This window comes from Cnephaeus nilssonii (genome assembly GCF_951640355.1).
Source record: "Cnephaeus nilssonii genome assembly, chromosome: 16".
Lineage (NCBI taxonomy): Eukaryota > Metazoa > Chordata > Mammalia > Chiroptera > Vespertilionidae > Cnephaeus > Cnephaeus nilssonii.
This window is the reverse complement of record NC_137087.1, coordinates 18,498,352-18,518,852: the sequence shown is the minus strand read 5'-3', so window position 1 is coordinate 18,518,852 and position 20,501 is coordinate 18,498,352. Positions and strand designations below refer to the sequence as shown.

Sequence of the window (20,501 nt, the reverse complement as noted above, 5' to 3'; positions counted from 1 at the left end):
AAAGAGCCGCATGTGGTTCACGAGCCGCAGTTTGCCGAGCACGGGTCTAAGGGGTCATTAACATACTTCAATAGATCCACAGCTTTATACGACCACACCATGTATTTTAGTAAGAGAAAGTCTTAAGTCCCATTATTGTAATAAGCCATAACCACAGAGCTCCCTTTGAAGGAAACAGAGCTGAGTTCAGAGATCCTCTATTTTTCTTCCATAAAAATGAGATACCAAAGTGAATGGAAACCAAGAGGATAAGCCCAAGTCTGTGTACTAAAGAATTACATAAATAGAAGTAACCTGTTGTCGCTATAGCATGCATTCACATATAAAAATACCACACGGAAAACAGAAACATTTTTTAAAAAAAAGATTTAAGATCATAAATAGGTCATCGTTGTCACAACACATTTCAGAATTAAAAAAACAAACATTTTGGCTTTTTAGGAAAAAAGATCTTTTAAAAATAATCAATTTCTCATCATTGAAAGGACTTGTGCATTTTTAAATTTCCAGTCTCCTAAGGCACAATATTTATTTAATCGGAAAGCCAGTATCACCACCCTGCTGTAGCAAGAATAAGAGGCAAGGTATTAGCATTAATAAAAACAGCAAATTTTATGGACAAAATCATCAGTCATTTAGGAAAAAGGACAAAGAAACAGACCAAGTGATGATCAGTTTAGTTAAGAAGCCCCAGTGTTGTTATAGAGGACTTTCTGTTAATTTTTAAATCAAAGTATTTTACCTCAGACTTAATTGCCCTCAAAGGAGCTGTGAGAGGAAGAGGGGATTGGTAAAATACGGTGCACTTTCTTCAAACAGGACTTGGGAAGGAAAAATCTGCTTAGAAAGTGGAGGGAGAGGCACACATCGCATGGAACCGAGAGTCGAGGCCGAGTTTACTCCTGGTCTTCAGGCAGATCCGGAAAATCAGACAGGCTAGGTAAACACAGTACCGGGTACATACTACAGGCATCTCTTCCTTAATCGCACGGCCCATTCTACCCGACCACCCACCAATGAGATGCAGTGCTATGCCATAATCAGATGCCTAAGGTGTATTTTTTATCTAACCAGAATGTTCTTTAAAATGTAACAAATGCAAAAAATTCCTCATTTTTAACTGCCTTGCTTTGTCCTCTGTGATACCAACTGAACTTTAAGGTTTGATATTGTACAATGTGGTGATTTAGTGTTACTTTTAAAAGAAAAACCCCACAAAGTTAGTGATTGTCCACAGATGAAACACGGGATGAGGTTCATAATGAATCAGTCATGGAGTGTATGTTAGTCACTTGTAAACTCTTGACAGTTAAGACGGGGAACTGCGTATCAGTCACATCCGAGCACAGCAGGAGAGGAAGAGACACCTATGCGTCATTCCAATTCTGACAAGGCGCACGGTCTGCGAAATTCTTGTCCACGTTCATGGAGCCATTTATTGGATACTGTGAGAGAACAAAATATGTTAATTTTCCCCACTAACTAGTATTTAATTTATTGATAAGAGCTAGTTCTAGAATAAAATGTTTACATGGTCTAAAAGTTCAAGACCAAAACTAGATAAAGGCAGATGCTACTTAGTCTTTTAAATACTTCACTAAATGTTAGAAACACAGATTTTTTTTTTTAACCCTCACGTGATTTTTTTTTTTTTAAATTTTAGAGAGAGAGGAAGGGGGAGAGAGAAATATCAATTGGTTGCCTCCTGTAAGCACTCAGGCCGGGGATCTAACCCACTACCTTTTGGTGCACAGGACGATGCTCCAACTAATTGAGCCACAGAAGATTTTAGAAATGAGAGTCTACATATGTGTGTATCTTAAACTTTCTAATGTCAAATATAATGCTTGAAATGAAACACAAATGAAATTAAAATGTAGGTACAAATAGAACAGAACACTGTTTTTACCTGTTTGCAAAATACAACCTCTAATACAAAGACATTTTTAAATGAACATAGTCTTCACTCCAAAGGAGCAGCTCTATGACCAGTCCCTACTATTATATGTTCACTAAGTTTCCTGGGTTCCAAGATACTGTTTTCTAATGTAACCCCAAATGAATTAATTTCCTATTCCTTCTCCTATATCACAGAATCTAATCAGTGGCATCAACATGTACAAAATATCTGAACTAGGACCCATAATTCTTAACTACTCGTTGACCTTTCTCAGCTCCTGTACCCAATCTTTTATTCATCACACCTGCCGCTTTTCTTTGCTCTCCAATCCTTTTGCTGTTGCCCGAGTCCACGCTTTTATCATCATCCACTTAGACAAGGGAAAAATCTTTCTAAACTGATCTCCTTCACTAGCCTCTCTTCATTCTCGTCTAGTGGTTCCCAAACATAATCATCAGGGAAGATTTTTAAAATCCTGGTGATCAGGTGTCACTCCTTAATCTTCCTATGTCTCATACGGTAGGCACTAGACACACTGGGCACTTGAAATTTAGCTAGTGACACACTAAAATATTAAAATGGATGTATGGGGGTTAAAAACATTAAAATAACTTCACCCGTTTCTATTTCTTTTTTTGAATGTGGCAAATCCTGCACAGTGAGTGCCGCTCTCACCCATGCCAGTCCTGGACCTGGTTCCTAACATGCCTGGAAAAGTCTTTTCTATCCCCAAGACGAAATTTAAAAATGAGGCTTTGAAGAAGCCTCCCCAAGTGTAAGGAGTGGCCACCTTCCATTCACACCTCTGTACTAGTAAGTCCGCCAGCATAACTGATCCATTAGCATGCCTCAGACAACTGTGAGCCCCTTCAGGGAAAACACTGTCTTACTCAACTTTGAGTCAATTAATGATTCTTAGAGTAACAAGTGGAAATAATCTGTCATCAAAATTCTGATCTATTAAAAGTAAATTTATATTAAGATCAGTAACTTGCCCTGGCCAGGTGGCTCGGCTGGTGGGAGCATTGTCCCGTACAGGAAAAGGTCACAGGTTTGATTCCTGATCAGGGCACATACAGGTTTCGGGTAATCCCCAGTCAGGGCGAGTACAGGAGGCAACTGACTGATGTTTCTCTCTCTCCCTCCCTCTCTTTTTAAAAATCAATAGAAAATATATCCTCGGGAGAGGATTAAAAAAAAAGATTGATAACTTGCTTGGTTGAATCCATTCAATGTTAAAGTCATAGCAGGCAAATTTGTCAAAAGTTTTGTTTTCAATTTCTTTTAAGATGTAAATTATAATAATTTGAAAATATGGAACAATTAGCACAAATTCTGTTCAGAGAATATAGAAAATATTTACCCCATTTGTTTCCAACTAGCACTGGACACGCTGCATGCCGTGTGCTATAATCTCCTTCTCCACTGGCAAATAGGTTATACCAGAAAACAGCAGTTCCCTGTGGAGAATACATAATTACTCCCAAATAAAACTTCAGGTTATAACTCTTTGCAGTAATTACATTTTCCCCTGCTCCTCTGAAAGTACTCCTCTATGGCAGCTATATCTTCCTCTAATATAATTCTGAAAATATGATTGTCATTTATAAAATTTTGGTAATCACATGAAAACACTACTACCCAGCTGCTTGACAAACCGGTATTTGCCAAAACAAAACATTAGCAGGCTGGAGGGGGAAACTCATATGGAACCTATTTTAGAAATGACAACTTTTAAATACTAATCCTCGGTGGTTCATTACTCTAGGCCAGTAGTCAGCAAACTCATTAGTCAACAGAGCCAAATATCAACAGTACAACGATTGAAATTTCTTTTGAAAGCCAAATTTTTTAAACTTCTTCTAACGCCACTTCTTCAAAATAGACTCGCCCAGGCCTTGGTATTTTGTGGAAGAGCCACACTCAAGGGGCCAAAGAGCCGCATGTGGTTCGCGAGCGCAGTTTGCCGACCACGGCTCTAGGCAGTCATGGTAAATGGTGCCATAGAAGTATCCATAGTCTTACCTAAACAGAAATATACTACCTTTAAACATTTATTTCGTGGTTTAATTAATGAATTGCAGATGTATCTGACACAAACCAAGTTTACCTTTTTGGGCCAAACACTCGCTCCGACTTCGGGGAAAACAGTCGCTCCTCCTGCTGACACATCACTCATCTGTAAGAGGTAAGAGAATATTACCAAAGTGCTGATGGAATAAAGTTAAACGTGCCACTGTGTGGCGGATAGAATATTCAATACCAGAATACGTTAATATCTGGAATTCTACTTACATAGATGGGTTTGTGCATGATACTCAATTTTTAGAAAACAAAAGATGCTGTTTAGGTTTGCATACTTAAGTAAAAAAAAAATATATATATATATATATATATATATATATAAAGCAAAGGAATTATAAAGCCAGGAAGAGAAATGGGACTATAATTTGGGAAGTCACTTCACTTATAGACAGGTAAAAAGGATGGTTTAAAATTGATAAGCCAGCCCTGGCCAGTTTGGCTCAGTGGATGGAGCATCAGCCTGTGGACTGAAAGGTCGCAGGTTCGATTCCGGCCAAGGGCATGTACCTTGGTTGCAGGCACATCCCCAGCAGGAGTTGTGCAGGAGGCAGCTGATCAATGTTTCTCTCTCATCGATGTTTCTAATTCTCTATCCCTCTCCCTTCCTCTCTGTAGAAAATCAGTAAAATTAAAATAAAATTGATAAGCCAAGTAATACAGGGGTATAATACATATTTTATTACACTAGAATATAATCTCCATGGGCAGGAATTTTCATGTTTTGTTCATTGCTGAGCTTTAGTGTCTAGAACAGTATCAAGAACAGTAGGTGCTCAGTAAATGAAATAAAAACCAAGAGAAAAATAACAATCAGTTTTGTCATTTCTTGTGGTAGGGAATCAACATATATTAACTGAGAAGTAGAAGATGAAAGGATTCTATAGTTAGTCTTAAAGGTAACCTAGAATGAAAACACAAACCTTCCAAATTAACTGAAGCACATGCACAAAACAAGGCAAAGGAAACAAATCCTAAAGTGATTTTTTCAAAAGCAAATAGAAGGTATCGACAGATTAAACCCCCACTCTATGCTATGTCCACAAGTCACATCTAACGTGAGTGACTTACAAACACTGAAAACATAAGATTTGCCAGGCAAATGCTGTACAAAGAAAACACCAAGAAGTAGGTGTTTCCTTTAATATTGGCCAAAGGTTCACAAACAGTGTGAGTTCAAAGTGGGACTGTTCCCAGGAGGAGTGGCAGGAGGCTGTGGGGACAGGGCTCACATCCTGGGCATTCCTAAAGCATATCACTTGTGAACAGAAGTGGAGCAAGCCAAGAATGAGCACACTAGGACAGAGTGAATCTGACACTCAGAGCTATGCTCAGAGAGAGAGAGAATGTGCTGGGGGAAGCAGGCCTCACGGAGGCTAACAGGACTTTGTGACCAACAGGTACCAAGGCCCTGTTCTCAGAGTCCCATGTTGTGGGCCAACATGGAAGGCTGACGGAAGGGCCAGGAAAGAGAGGAGAAGAAGATGAACTTCCACAGCTGTGGTGCTCCCAAACCACACCACCCTTGCAGGCTGGATCCCCTCTGAACAGACTGACCTTAATATCAGACGAAGTCTAAAGGTAAAAAGCGTTAAGTGAGAGAAAAGAGTATTTTACCATGAAAAATATATAACCAGTAACAAAGAATATTGATGTTTCTCTCCTTCCTCTCGGAAATCAATAAAAATACATATATATATATTTTTTTTCTTTTAAAAAAAGGGAAATTATGTGGCTCACCTAGGAATAGTATTCAAATAAGGGGGAATGAATATTAATCTAATCAATGTTATGTGATTAGAAGGGAGTATAATAATTAATCTAACATAATCTAATATAAATGGATATTGGACCAAATAATGTAGCATCATGATATGCATAAAACGAAGAAACAAATACAGCCAAAACAAATGTTTAATGGCTCTTAAACATCTGAAAAGATACTCAACCTCCCTAATCAGAGAAATGCAAATTAAAACCACAATAACTGCCAATCTGCTAAGTGAAAGGGGTACAGACCAAGAAGTTTGACAAATATATCATACTTAAAGGTGGCATATAAATTGATACAATCTCTGAAGAGTTCATCTCTAAAAAGTAGAAGACTCACAGCATAAATTTTATATAATGTATCCACTTCTCTCCTAGTTTTCCCTTTGTGATCATTTGCTCTCACTTAAAATTTTTAAGTCTTAAATCCTTTTTTGATGGTACCTTAAAACTTCTCCTCCAATGGCATCTTAGATCTTTTTGGAAACAAAATGGAGTTAAGAGAAGATGGAAATAGTGAAGGAGGGTGAAGAGGTTGGGTTGGATGCAGGGAGTGAGATACAATTGTTATATAATTTAAGTGGGGGTAGGGGATGGAAAATTAACTTTTTAAAAAAAAAAAATCCTCACCTAAGGATATATTTATCAATTTTACAGAGAGAAGAAGGGAGAAAGAAAAACACTGATGTGAGAGAGCAACAACGGTCAGTTAGTAACCTCCTGTACTCACCTCAACTAGGGATTGAACCTGCAACCTAGGTATGTGCCTTGACCTCGAATTGAGCCCACAACCATTTTAGTGTACAGGACGATGCTCCAACCAGCTGAGCCACCCAGCCAGGCTAAGATGTCCTACCTAATAAAATAGTAACATGCAAATTGACCGCACCTTCGCTATGCCCAAGCCACGCCCACCAGCCAATAAGGGCGAGTATGCAAATTACCTAACAAATATGACAGTTAATTTGCATACACTGAGGGAGGGAGGAGTGAAGACAACTTAGAAGGAAGAGGGAGGAAAAGTGGAAAGCAAGGTGGCTGCCAGAGGGAAAGCCTGGGCGGGGCGGGGTGGGTGGTCGCTTGCAGGAATCTTCCTGCAAATGGGCTACTAGTCTTTTATAAGTTAAGATTACAACATTGCTGATTATATTTTTCCAAATACAATATTCTTATATGCTCTTTTTACATGACATTGTTCTTGAGTGGTTAGGTCTGTGTCCCCTCCCCTTGAGCCTTGGCAGACCTTTGCAGTTGCCTCAATTAATAAAATAGAGCAGTAGTGACACTATCTGACTTCTGAGGATAGGTACTAAAAGCCACACTTTCTGCCTGTTCTGGGGGGACACTTGTTCTTGCAGTCACCATGTGAGGAAGCCCAAGCCCCATGATGTCTTCTGGCCAACAGCCAGCCTCAATGTCAGCCTTCAAGATGGACCCTACCTCTCATCATCATCTGACTGCACATGCATGAGAGAGCCAGAAGAACCCAAGCAAAACCCAGTGAGCCTCACAACTGTGAAAGATAAAATAATTTTAAACAGCCCGGCCAGAGTGGCTTGGTGGTTGAGCATTGACCTATGAACCAGGACGTAATGGTTCAATTCCTGGTCAGGGTACATGACCAGGTTGCAGGCTCGATCCCCAGTAGGGGGCATGCAGGAGGCAGCCAATCAATGATTCTCTCTCATCATTGGTTTTTCTCCCTCCCTCTGTGAAATCAATAAAAATATATCTCAAATATTATTTTAAACCATTCAGTTTTGGGATGATTTGTTATGCAGCAATAGTTAACTAGGGCAAAGAGCACACAGTTTTGAAACGTTAATAATGTGAGAATGGTTCCCTTGATGGGCATCTAGGGTGCCACTTCTTGATCTGGATGCTGACTATATGAGGTGTTCACTCTGAAAATTTGTTGTTGATATATATCATATCAGAAAAGTAGACCAAAAAAATGAAAATGTGAGTGTCTGCAGTCACCATTTGCCTGCAAATATACAAATTCATATGAACATATGAAGCAGCTTATATACACATAGATGACTACACAGTGACTGTCTCAAAGTAGTGAAACTACCAGTAATGTTAACTTCCGTCTTCAGGTTGTAATATTATAATTGAAAAATTTTTAACTCCTTTTACTAGGATGATAAGAGCAAACATCTGAACACATCAGAATAAGAGTCATGTGGTCAAGTCCCAACTTAAAATAAAAATCTTAGCTATAACTTACATAAAACAGCCATGTTGCAATTCTATTTCCTGTCCCCAGCTCTTTGAAAGCATCTGGCTCGTCTTTCTATAAATAAAACAGAACTAATTTAATGGTGAAAAATTCAGTAATGCAAATTTTCCAGTGGCAACTAAACATGGGTAATATGCTGAAGGGTATGCCAAAAACAACCCCAAAAGGTTCCTATATAATATCTAATGCACAATAGCAGTAGGCATTCAAATTGTTGGTTCAGCTTGTACACTGATTACTTTTGATAAGACCGCGGCGGGGAGAGAAACAGATTTATTAACCTAAATAATGAGAACCAATAGCTACTATTCACAAAATATTTAAAACATCAACATCTGTAGCTCTAGCTTCCCCCATTCTTTATAGCTCAAAATATGTTTAAAAAGATCCAATAATCTTAGGAATATTTAGGCATTGACAGCTTTTTAGCATCCTGCTTTGATACTATTTATTCTCCAGCCTCTTTACTTCTATTTTATATTTTTTATCTTCCTGTTTCTCAAAACGTATTCTTGGAATCTTTTTAGCTTTATTGGCCAACTCACTTATTTGCCTCAGCTGTCTCTAATCTGTTTTAACTTATCTACTAAATTTTAAATTTCAAAATTTAACTTTTCAACTAGAACTTCATTTTTCAAATATGTTAAATCATTTGAGAGGTTGTTAATTTTATCCTACCTTTTATTTTCTTAATGTTATATAGTTATTTTATATTCTGCACCTGGTAATTCTAGTATCTAATATCCTACAAGTGTCTCAATCTGTTGGTTGCTTTAGTCTCACCAATTGTGTCCTATTACCACTTAGTCATTTTTTAAAAAATGAGTTTGTATTTAGATGCTTAATCTTTAAAATTCTCAAGATGCTTCTCTTCAGGGAGCAAAGTATCAAGGAGCACTACTAAGTGGAACAACCTTGAATTAACTTCCTCTTCCAGGGAGTACAAATTGAAACCTGAGCTTCATGTGAAGGCAGGCCTATGCTTTAACTCCCACAAGCAGCTCCCCAGACACCACACTCCAGCTAGGATGGTGAGAGGCAACTCTCCTTACAGCTCCTGACTCAAAGCACATTATTTTCAAAGCCATTCTGTCTTTCTCTGAAGGTGTAATCCTTCTGGAGATTTAGGTTTTATGCAGGGGTCTCAGGTTCAGTAGCTTACACTAAGGCTGCTAATCCCCAAGACTCTAGATTCCTGGAATACATGTCTTCAGCCTCAGCTTTTTTGTCCCCCTTTAACCTCTAATTTTAGTCTCTAGGTTTTCTTTGTTCAGTTTTTGCCTTTGGGAATTTCCTCTACTTTCTTCCAGGTTCAGCAATGCATTTAAAACTATTCTTAATTATTTTATTGTGCGTCTAGGTGTTTTTTACTGCTAAAAAGGCTTTACAGAGTATTTATTCCACCGTGCATCCATGAATTCCAAATAGGCCATGGAATTTTTTCCTTTTTATTGAATTTACTGGGGTGGCACTAGCTAACAAAATTATACAGGTTTCAGGTGCACAATTCTACAACACATAACCTGTACACTGTACTGTGTGTTCACCACCCCAGGTCAAGTCTCCTTCCATCACCATTTATCCCCTCTACACCCTCCTCCACCTCCAACAATCACCACACTATTGGCCTTGTCCATGTGTTTTCTCTTTTTCCATTTTTGCTCAATCTCTCCACTCCCCCAGCCCCTCCCCGCTGAACCAACAGCTGCCAGCCTGCTCTCTATTTATGTGTCTGTCTCTATTTGGCTCGTTAGTTCATTTTGTTCATTAGATTCCACATATGAGTGAAATCATACATTACTTGTCTTTCTCTGACTGCCTTATTTCATTCAGCATAATGCTCTCCAGGTCCATCCATGCTGTCTCAGAGTAAGATTTCCTTCTTTTGTACGGCCGAGTAGTATTCCATGGTGTACATGTACCACAGCTTTTTATCCACTCATGTCCTGCTGGCACTTGGGCTAGGCAGCTAACATGTCATACCTAAGCTTCAGTGGAACTACATTCCCTATTGTTTTTACTTACCCGTGCAAAATCAAAATGGGGTTCATACTGTCCTCCCACTCCATAATTTGCTACCTGAAGGAGAGAAACAAACCATGAATGAACTACCAAGATGACTATTCAAAAAACCTACCGGCCCCATTTTGGCCTCCTATATCGTGGTTAGGTACTTCAAGAGAAATGAGAAGCAAAGCATTGGAAATCAATTAGAGCTCCTAAGGAACCAAAGATGAAAAACTATGGATAGCTACTATATGCTATTGTAGAACCTTAATATGCTTTAGCAAATGTTTGGGGGACATATTTTTCTTTAATATATAACAAACTAAATTTTGAATTAGAATTAAAATTTTCTAGAACTAGAATTATGAGGTTCCTATGATTAATTTTCACTAAACACTTTCCTTTGGAATTTAAATAAAGACTTGTTTTCTAAAGCCCAAAATGCTGACCAACTCCCAATATTTTCTAATAAAGTCCCCCTTCCCTCATATTTTTCCCTGTAAAGAAGGGAAGAAGTTAACACCAACTTAACTATTCCTGCTGGATGGCTCCAACAACTTCAGGTGGTTAGGACAATGTCCTAGTGTGAAGCAGCAAAAGAAAGTTAAGAAAAACATTTGGTCTAAGTTCAAGTTCCAGCTTTCTCAGTTATAACTTTGGATAAAACCTCACTTATAAAATGAGAAATATGACACCTTCCTTTACTCCCTCCTTCCATCCCAATATGATAAAATGCTGACAAAAATAAAAAGAAAATGTAAAGAGTAATGCTGATCAATCCTAGCCGGTTTGGCAGAGTGGCTAGAGCGTGGGCCTGCAGATGAAAGAGTCCCGGGTTTGATTCCAGTCAAAGGCACGCACCTTGGTTGCGGGCTCCTCCTCAGCAGGGGCCCTGGTGCATGCAGGAGGCAACCAATTGATGTGTTTCTCTCACATCAATGTTTCTATCTATCCCTCTCTTCCACTCTCAGTGGAAAAATATCCTCAGGTGAGGATTAACAAAAAAAAAAAAAAGAGTAATGATGATGAAGTGAAATGAGAAAATAATTACAAGAGTGTTGCCCATAGCAAAGTCCAAGTCCTATATAAATTACTATTACTCTGCATAGTTAACTTCTTATGTTATAAACACCTTGAGCTGGATCAGCCTATTAAGTAGAAATACATCAAGTAGCCTAAAAGAGCCTGTGAAGGTTAAACAGGGAAAGAAAAAGACATATCAAAGAGTTTCTAGGAATAATTGACAACTTAATTGAGCAAATTTAAATATAGGCAGTCCTGCTTTGCCCAATTCCAAAATGCACAAATCTCAGATAACATTGTTAGCTAACCATTAACACCAGACCCCAACACACAGTTGAAATTTCAGTTACCAAGTACATTGTGAGTAATGTATAAAGTACAAATGTCACTGCAAGGTCTTCAGTCCCCAGGTTCCTATGTAAATAACAACTGCACATCATGATCAATGACCAATCACATCCCTTCTTTCAAAGTCTATCCGTGATTATCACTGCACATCTATTATGCGGTATAACATACTGAATAACATACTGGATGAATAACATGCAGACAGCAAATCATGCAATTATGTTGCCTCCTTATCTCCCAGGGAAAACCCAACAAAGATAAAGTACAACAGAAATGGAAAGCAATAATGCTTTAAGTGAAATTCAAATCAAACTTAAATGGAGATTTAGAAGAAATAGCTACAGGAAATGCTTCTACTTTTGCTGTTCAAAAACTCTATACATATTTTAAAGATGGCCATGGAGTAGGTGGAAGCTACACTCACCTCCTCCCAGTGCCAAACCAGATTTACAGCTAAATTATAGAGCAATCAACCTAAATAGCCAGCTACACAGAAGTATTATAACAAAGGATTTACAGAAGAAGCCACAGAGAGACCGGTAGGAGGGCTCAGACACGAAAAGGGCTAGCCCCTGCACCCACAGGTGGCAGCTGAGAATCTGAAGGGATATCTTGGCTGCAAAAGTCCTCCGTGAGGAGCATGGGCCTCACCCAATGCCAGGTTCCCTAACCGAGACCCCAGAGCCAGGAAGAGGAGCCCACATAGCACCTGGCTGTGAAAAGCAGCTGGGACTCTGTCATCCTGGAAGAAGGAGTCCGCTAGAAACCAGGTGCTCTCTTAAAGGGCCAATGCACAGGAACTTGTTCTCGGACACCTGGGGCTCTGGTAGAGGGAAGGTGACTCAGGGCATAGGGGAGTCAAAAAGAGAAGATCTGGGTGGCATGGCCCTGAGGTCCCTGTGCTGAGTCCCTATCCCACATCGCCCTCAGGCGCCATCGCCCCAGGGTCAAGCACTCCTATTCTTACAGCACCAGCTGGGGAGTGCACTAGTCCAGTCCTCCAACTACTGGCACCACCCTGCTGAGCTCTAGACCTGCAGAAAGATCTGCTGGCTGCACCAGCGGACCTTTGGTGCACTCTTTTTCTGGAGAAGCGATTGGCGGAGACTCAGTCATTGAGCTGTGTAGCTTTGGAACGGGGGCCATTCTTCCCCCACTCCCACACTCAGCTGGTGCCCACCTACCTGATGTTTTCCTTACGACTCCCAGTGGCCCTGCCCTGCTTAGCTCAGTCCCACAGGGGGATCAGAGTGCTGCTCAGGGCTGGGACCTTCAGAGTGTGTCTCTCTGGGAGGCTCTTGTCCAGGACTCAGGCAGGTCCTGGGTTGTGTGGCTATGGCGCAAGGTGCCATTTTTACCCCCAACCCCCTAAGTTGAGCCAGTACTATGGCTCCAACAGGAGACCCACTAGCCCTGTCCTCCCGACCCCAGTCACTCTGCCCCATGGAGCTCATGCCTATTGGAAGGGTCTGTGGGTAGCAGTCAGCCTGGGCCCACCCTAGTCTTTCTTCAGAAGGCTCTCAAGGAAGACCAGGCAACCTCAGGGGGTGGTGGAGTGGCCAACAGGTAGATGTGGACCTTAGGGTGCCTTGGACCTTTTATTGATCTGCCTCCAGCTCAGAGCTGGACAAAGCCAACCCTCATTCACAGCTTGGCCTCTCCCACGCACACTCAGGCCCAGAAGAGGCAGCCACAAACAGCAAATTGCATGGTAGCTCCAGACAGGTATCCCAGGCAGCATCTGACATCAACCTGTACCAGAACCCCACCCAAGTGGACCCAGAACCAACACAACCAATAGTGGGCTTTAACCACACCAGAGCTCACCCAACTAGCCGCACAAGTGGCACACCCTAAGAGGGGTCCTGCTAGGCACCAGACCCTGCTGGGAACAACTCCACCTCAGGGGCAGCCCCTGCACAGTGGCTGCATACACTGTGATTGAGATCTTTCCTTATGGACAGCCAGCCTGAGGGTTAACCCCACCCAAAACCAAACCAGCAGCATTTAAGACTCAACTACAACAGGAGGGTGCACACAATCCACACAAGAGATATTCCTGGAGCACTCAGTTCAAGTGATCTACAAGATTGTGCCTCTGAGCCCCATAAGACACCTACAACATAAAACCACCATAACAAGTTTGGGAGTCATAGCAGATATACCTAATACACAGAGACAAACCAATAAAAAGCAGACAAAATGGGGAGACAAAGAAACATGCCCCACATGAAAGAACAAGAGAAATCTCCAGAAAAAGAATTAAATGAAATGGAAGTAACCAAGATACCAGATGCAGAGTTCAAAACAATGGCTATAAGGATGCTCAAGGACCTTAAGGGAAGAATGGATGATCTAGGTGAAAATAAACAAAGAGATAGTAAGCATTAAAAAGGACATAGGCCCAGTCAGCATGGCTCAGTGGTTGAGCATTGACCTATGAATCAGGAGGTCACAGTTCAATTCCCAGTCAGGGCACATGCCCGGGTTGTGGGCTTGATCCCCAGTGTGGTGTATGCAGGAAGCAGTCAATCAATGATGCTCTCTTGTCATTGATGTTTCCTCTCTCTTTCTCCCTCTACTCTCCTCTGTGAAATCTATAAATATCCTATCTAATAAAAGAGTAATATGCAAATTGACCATCACTCCAACACACAAGCTGGCTCCCCAGATTGGAGAGGGTGCAGGGTGGGCTGAGGGACACACACCCCCGTGCACAAATTTCACGCACTGGGCCTCTAGTATAAAATAATAAAATCTTGCCATCTGCAACAAACCTAGAGGGTATTGTGCTAAGAATGAAGACAAATACCATATGATTTCACTTAAATGTGGAAGCTAAAAAAGAAGATAAATGAACAAGTGGAATAGAAACAGACTCATAGATACAAAGAACATTTTAATAGTTGCCAGATGGGAGAGGGATTAGCAGGATGGGTAAAAAAGGTGAAGGGATTAAGAATACACACTGGTAATTACAGAATAGTCATGGGGATGTAAAGTACAACATAGGGAACATAGCCAATAATATTGTAATAACTATTTATGGTGTCAGATGGGTACTAGATTTATCAGGGTGATCACTTCTAATCACTGGGTTGTACACCTGAAGGTAATATAATATTGTACATCAACTTTAATTAAAAAATAAAAAATTATTGCTCTGGCTGGGTCGCTTAATTGGTTGGAGTATCATCCCAATATACTAAGGTTACAGGTTCAATCCCTGGTCAGGGCACATAAAAGAAGCAACCAATGAATGTATGAATGGGTGAAGCAACAAACTGATGTTTCTCTCTCTCCCTCTCTTTCCCTAAAAATCAATCGATCAATAAATTTTTAAAAAATTATTAAAAAGAAAAAAGTATAAGAAAATATATGTAGGATAAATAAATATAGGATGTGTGTGTGTGTATACTGTGAAAAAAATACATTTGCGATTCATGAGAAGAGGTAAAAATAACAACATTAACAGCAGTTTGGAAGAAGCTGATTTCAATGCTCATGGATGACTTTGTGGGGCTCAAGACTTCAGTGGAAGTCCCTGAAGATGTGGTGGACATAGCACAAGAACTAGAATTAGAAGTGAAGCCGGAAGATGTGACTAAATTGCTGCAATCTCATGATAATGAGATACTGCAATTTCAGGTGTTGCTTTTTATGGATGAGCAAAGAATGTTGAGATGACAACAAAGGATTTAGAATATTACGTATATTTAACTGATAAAGCAGAGGCAGGATCTGAGAGATTGACTCTAATTTTGAAAGAAGTTCTACTAGGGTTATAATGCTATCAAACAACAGTGCTTGCTACAGAGAAATCATTCATGAAAGGAAGAGTCCATCAATGTGGCAAACTTCACTGTTGTCTTAAGAAATTGCCACTATCACCATGATCAGTTAACAATCATTTTAAACACTGAGGCAAGTTCTTCCAATAAGCAGCAAAAATACTGCTGAAAACTCAAATAGGTTAGCATTTTTAGCAATACAGTATTTTTAAATTAAGGAATGTACATTGCTTTGTAGATATTATGCTACTGTACACCTAATAGACTATGTATAGTGTAAACATAACTTTAATATGCACTAGGAGACAAAAAATTGGTGTGAGGTTACTTTATTGTGATATTTGCTTTATTGCTGTGATCTGGAACCAAACCCATAATATCTGCAAGGTATGCCTTGCAGAGGTACTTAAAGTATATGAGGTTTCTTTCTGGGGAAATGAAAATATTCTGGAACTAGACAGTATTGGTGGTTGCACAAAGGCCAGGTCCTCTTTCCGTTAACAAAACCAGTGTAAATCTTATGGTACAAAAATTATGTCTCAATAGAAAAGAAAATTAAAAAAAAAAAAAAAAAAAGAACTGCCCGGTTACCTGACAGGCCTAGGAATGAAAAGTACACACATTGTAGTGTGCTTAATAAATATTAGTGTTACATTTTTCTCATTTCCCTATAAATTTATACTCAACAGTAAGAATTTTTAATGTTTTTTTAATATTTTTTATTGATTTTAGAGAGGAGAGGAGAGGGAGAGAGATAGATAGAAACATTAATGATGAGAGAGAATCATTAATGGGCTGCCTCCTGTGCAGCCCCTACTGGGGATCCAGCCCACAACCCGGGCTTGTGCCCTTGACTGGAATCAAACCTGAGACCCTTCAGTCCGTAGGCTGGTGCTCTATCCACTAAGCCAAACCAGCTAGGGCAAGAGTTTTTAATGTTTTGATAAATTTTAACAGAACAATCATATAATTTTCCCACTGATTATTAAAATCACTATTTGTGATTAAATTGAGTACTGCCTGTGCAATATCAGGAAATCTCATCTGAAGCATCTTTTGAAAAAGTGTAAAGTTAATTTAAGGATAGTGTGATAGCATGTAATTCAGGGATAATGTGATTACCCACCTGTAATTCCTCTGCTGTGGAAACATCTAGTCCTGTTAGATCTTGTATTCTCATATTAATTCGAGACACCACAGGGTTTTCATAGCCAGAGAGCCAGGCACTAAGAACAAGAAGAAATAGTCTTATTGATAATGTTTCAATACATGAAGACTATTAGCTGTCATTTAAGAAGCTGTAATATATGGGACAGTAAGTCCTTATCTGTAGGCATTTGTTGATTTGCTTGTTTAATATGATTTTTACTAATGAATGTTGCATTTTTTACAAAAACATGTTATATTTTACAGTTAGAAGCTGGAAAGGAAAATTAACCTCATTATGGTTTCTATGAAAATAAGTGGATTAATTTAAGAAGGCTATAGAGTGCTATTTACATTGAGAATTTTTTTCTTTTGGTAAATTCTGGAAAAATCCATACCAAACTTAAAACAACTGTTCCTTCTAGATAAGGTATGGGAACTGACTGCAGTGGAGGTCATAGGGTTTGAGGCCTGATTTATACAATGCTAATATCTTATAAGAAAAAAATTTCATATTATTTGCATAAATAAAAAAAAAAATATTTGGTTAATCCTTACCCAAGGATATTTTTTCCATTGACTTTTTTTTTAGAGAGAAAGTGGAAGGGAGAGAGGAAGGGAAGGCGAGAGAGAGAAAAAAACATCAATGTGAAAGACACACACCAACTGGTTGCCTCCTGCATATGCCCAGATTAGGGCGGGCCTTGAACCTGCAACCCAGGTTATGTGCCCTTAACCGGGAATCAAACCCGAGACCCTTCGGTTCATGGCCGACACTCCAACCACTGAGCAACACCAGCCAGGGCTCAACATATTCTTTCTAAAAGCTGAAATTCAACTGTCTGGCAAAAACTCAGTCATGAATGAATTTCTTTTCTCCACACTTACACCTGTGTCATGGAACCCTACCGAAGAAAGTCATGAAACAGGGTGGGTATGTTCCACTAGAAATAATGAGCACCGACTTCAAAGGGCCCTTACTCTCACTCCCTCCTATACTCTGAACCCCAACCCACCTCAGCCTCTCCCTTCACTCAAAAGATAGCATATCTCCCACCTCACCAAGAAAACAGAACCATATCATCTACCTACATTTGCATCTACCTGTTCCTTTTAGTTCGTTCTAGTTCCTTCATTACAGCTCCAAGAGATTTCTCTCCGTTATCTAAGGCGAATCCTCTGCCTTAGATTCTGTCTCCTGCATTTTAGGAGCCGTAAGTCACTGATTAGTCCTTTCTCTATTGTATAATTAACTTCCCTTTTCTATAATTCTTCCCACAGCTTTTAACTGAGCTAAAGTCTCTCCCATTAAATAAATATTTAAAAGTTTTCCCCTTAACTCTTCATCTCCTTCCAGCTGCCAACCTCTTTCTCCTCCCTCTTCAAGTCAACTTTTTCAGAGACTCCTCATTTCTCAATCTATTCCATCAAAAATTTTCTTACTAATATCACCCATAACTCTGCTAGATTTTCCAATTCTCGTTGTATTTGCTCTTCCAGTAACATATTACAATGTCCCTCCTTCTTAAAACTCTCCTCGTTCACTCCTTCTCCCAGTATCCCTTCAGTCTCTGGCTGCTCCCTCCCTGTCTCCCTTACAGACTCTACCACTACATCCTGCCTCCCCGCCCCCCCCCCGCCCCCCAATGTTGTGCCCAGCAACACTTCAAAAACATGCTTCCTCTAGCCCTAAGGCTAGTGGCACATGCTCTGCTCTCTGCCCAGAATAGTCTTTTTCACTTTGCAAAGTGAAGCTTTTGAATTATCACTCTTGTCATCTCTTCTTGACTCTTCCCCATGCCAAGCTCTGTCAAAGCTTCCTAATTTTTTTTTTGAGGAAGAGGAAGGAGGAAGTAGTTACTACTAATCATAACATGAAAATGATATGACATGAGAGTGCTATAAAACTTACATTTCTCACATCCATTTCAGAGGAAAATATATTAGGATTCTTTTTCATGGACTGACTTCATTCAGTAAAATCATTTTTAAAATAGTAACTGTGGTATGAAGTTGTCAGAAAGACCACTATAAAATATATAATAATAATTGACAGGATAAGAACCACATTCATGTACCCTTTTCATTGGTAAGGCAATTGTTTGCTATGAGTGCCACAATGATTAGCAATTTTCTCTTTAAGTAACAGATACTCAATTGTTCAAGAAAGAAATGAGCCGAAACCGGTTTGGCTCAGTGGATAGAGCGTCGGCCTGCGGACTGAGGGGTCCCGGGTTCAATTCCGGTCAAGGGCATGGACCTTGGTTGCGGGCACATCCCCATTAGGGGGTGTGCAGGAGGCAGCTGATTGATGTCTCTCTCTCATCGATGTTTCTAACTCTCTGTCCCTCTCCCTTCCTCTCTGTAAAAAAGCAATAAAATATTTTTAAAAAAAAAAAAAAAGAAAGAAATGAGTTCTCTAATTTTGCCCTCTTTTAGAGCACAAGCAAATATCTTTGTTTTTGTATATGTAGGGAAATACTGTAAAATGCAGCTGTTGTAGTCTTCTAAATTTTTCCTCACAATTAAAGAGTGGTAATTGTTAAAAATATACCTTTGTAACATTTACAGTTTTTAAAATAGCAAGACTTCCTTTCCCATTTGACTGCCACGTTTTCTCCTAATAGATACTAGTGGCTATGCTTATGGGATAGATTAACATTTCCGTGATCTGAAGGGGAGGATCTGTTTGTGTCCTCCTTCTGTATGAAATGGCTAAACAGAAAAATAAATAAATAAAATAGCAAGACTTCTAAATAACTTCTCAAAACTAGCTATTGTGGCACATAACCTATAACATTACACATATGATATGCATTTCAGTAATTTCTTCTATTGACTATACTTTGCCCTCAATAAGGGTTAGTATTGCGGTTTCAAACATTTTTACATGTTACAGACATTAAGGTAAGTTTTCATTTCACTGAACTGAGTTTTTTTTTCACTCAGGTACTTATGGAAGGGGTTTGAGCACACACATTTTGCATATATATATATGTGTGTGTATATGTGTTTTTAAAGTAAGTTACTTGTACCATTAAAATAAAACTAGACTCCAGGACCAACTATGAGAAACAATTTTTCTTCCTTAGAAATCCTTTTCTAGGTTGAGAAGGGAAAGTACTGTTTGCTGAAGGATTTTTTGAGGCTATCATCTTTTTATCACCTATTAACACCACATTGCCATGTCTTACTGCCTACATGCATGTCCACTTCCTCAGCAGCACTAGCCTCTAAGAGCAGCGATTTTCAACTGAATTTTTAAACATGCAATACCTGACTAGTCAGGGCCACTGACCTCTCTTCCCTTAGACTGTCAAATGAAAAGTAAATTTTAAAAAGGACACCTGCCAACACAACAGCCATCCAGTGTGAATGAGTCAAAATTATACCTTTTTGGTCAGATCAACAAAAAACGTATTTGCTGTTGTGCCACAGAATTTTAGTAATTAGTCTGTGTGTGCCATGAGTGAAGAGGTCTGAAAGTCGCATCCTAGAGTAAGTACTGTGTCAGAAACAGGATGTTGCTGACTTGAGCACCCAATGCTGTTTGCATCTTTCAGTAACTTTCATTCTCCACTTTAGGCCCAATCTTGGTACCAAAGTATCTGTCAACAAAGCTCAAGAATAGCTTCCTCTGTAGAACACCCAATGTTTCTATGCCTCTATGCACTCCGAATAGCTACACACCTTCACTCCAACCCCTCTGCCTTTCCTAACTACTACAACTACATCTCCAGAGAACGCTGCTTCCACTCACCCAGCTGTGAATGCTGCCCTCCACCTGCAGCCCTGTGTTATTTCAGAACCATGGTCTTTCGGTCTAGGGACATCTGCCAGCACACGTTATCTACCACAGCCCAGATCATCGATGACAGGTCATCCACCCCATTCCCATAAGCTGCAGGGATCAGAGCACCCCCACCCAGTGGGAATCCTCTTCAGCCTATTTCCTCAAAAGGTTGAGGTCTTGTAGGCACACCACTTCTTTCCCAGAAGTGTCTTTGCCTGCATATACTCTTAACATTTTCTTTGATGAAATGAAATAAAATTCTTTATAACTTTGATACTTCACAGCTCACGGTGACTTTGGTGGGCACCTGCTGAATGCTACTATGGGCCTCTCCCTAGTGGTAGGGAGGATGGAGAACGGTGCCCTTTGTAGCCCTAGAATAATCTTGAGCTTCTC

General features: G+C 39.8%; 1 protein-coding gene across 2 annotated transcripts in view; it reads right to left on the bottom strand.

The window, feature by feature from the left end:
- Window positions 1-349: 349 nt before the first annotated feature.
- Window positions 350-20,501, bottom strand: part of P4HA1 (prolyl 4-hydroxylase subunit alpha 1) — a 73,787-nt gene continuing 53,635 nt past the window's right edge. For both annotated transcript variants that reach the window (XM_079793294.1, XM_079793293.1), the window contains exons 10-15: window positions 16,293-16,392; window positions 10,023-10,076; window positions 7,986-8,051; window positions 4,011-4,079; window positions 3,264-3,360; window positions 350-1,445 (exon numbers count right to left, since the gene is read on the bottom strand). In XM_079793294.1, the coding sequence (XP_079649420.1) occupies window positions 1,375-1,445; window positions 3,264-3,360; window positions 4,011-4,079; window positions 7,986-8,051; window positions 10,023-10,076; window positions 16,293-16,392 (457 nt within the window). In that variant the 3' untranslated portion in view covers window positions 350-1,374. The remainder of the gene's footprint in view (window positions 1,446-3,263; window positions 3,361-4,010; window positions 4,080-7,985; window positions 8,052-10,022; window positions 10,077-16,292; window positions 16,393-20,501) is intronic.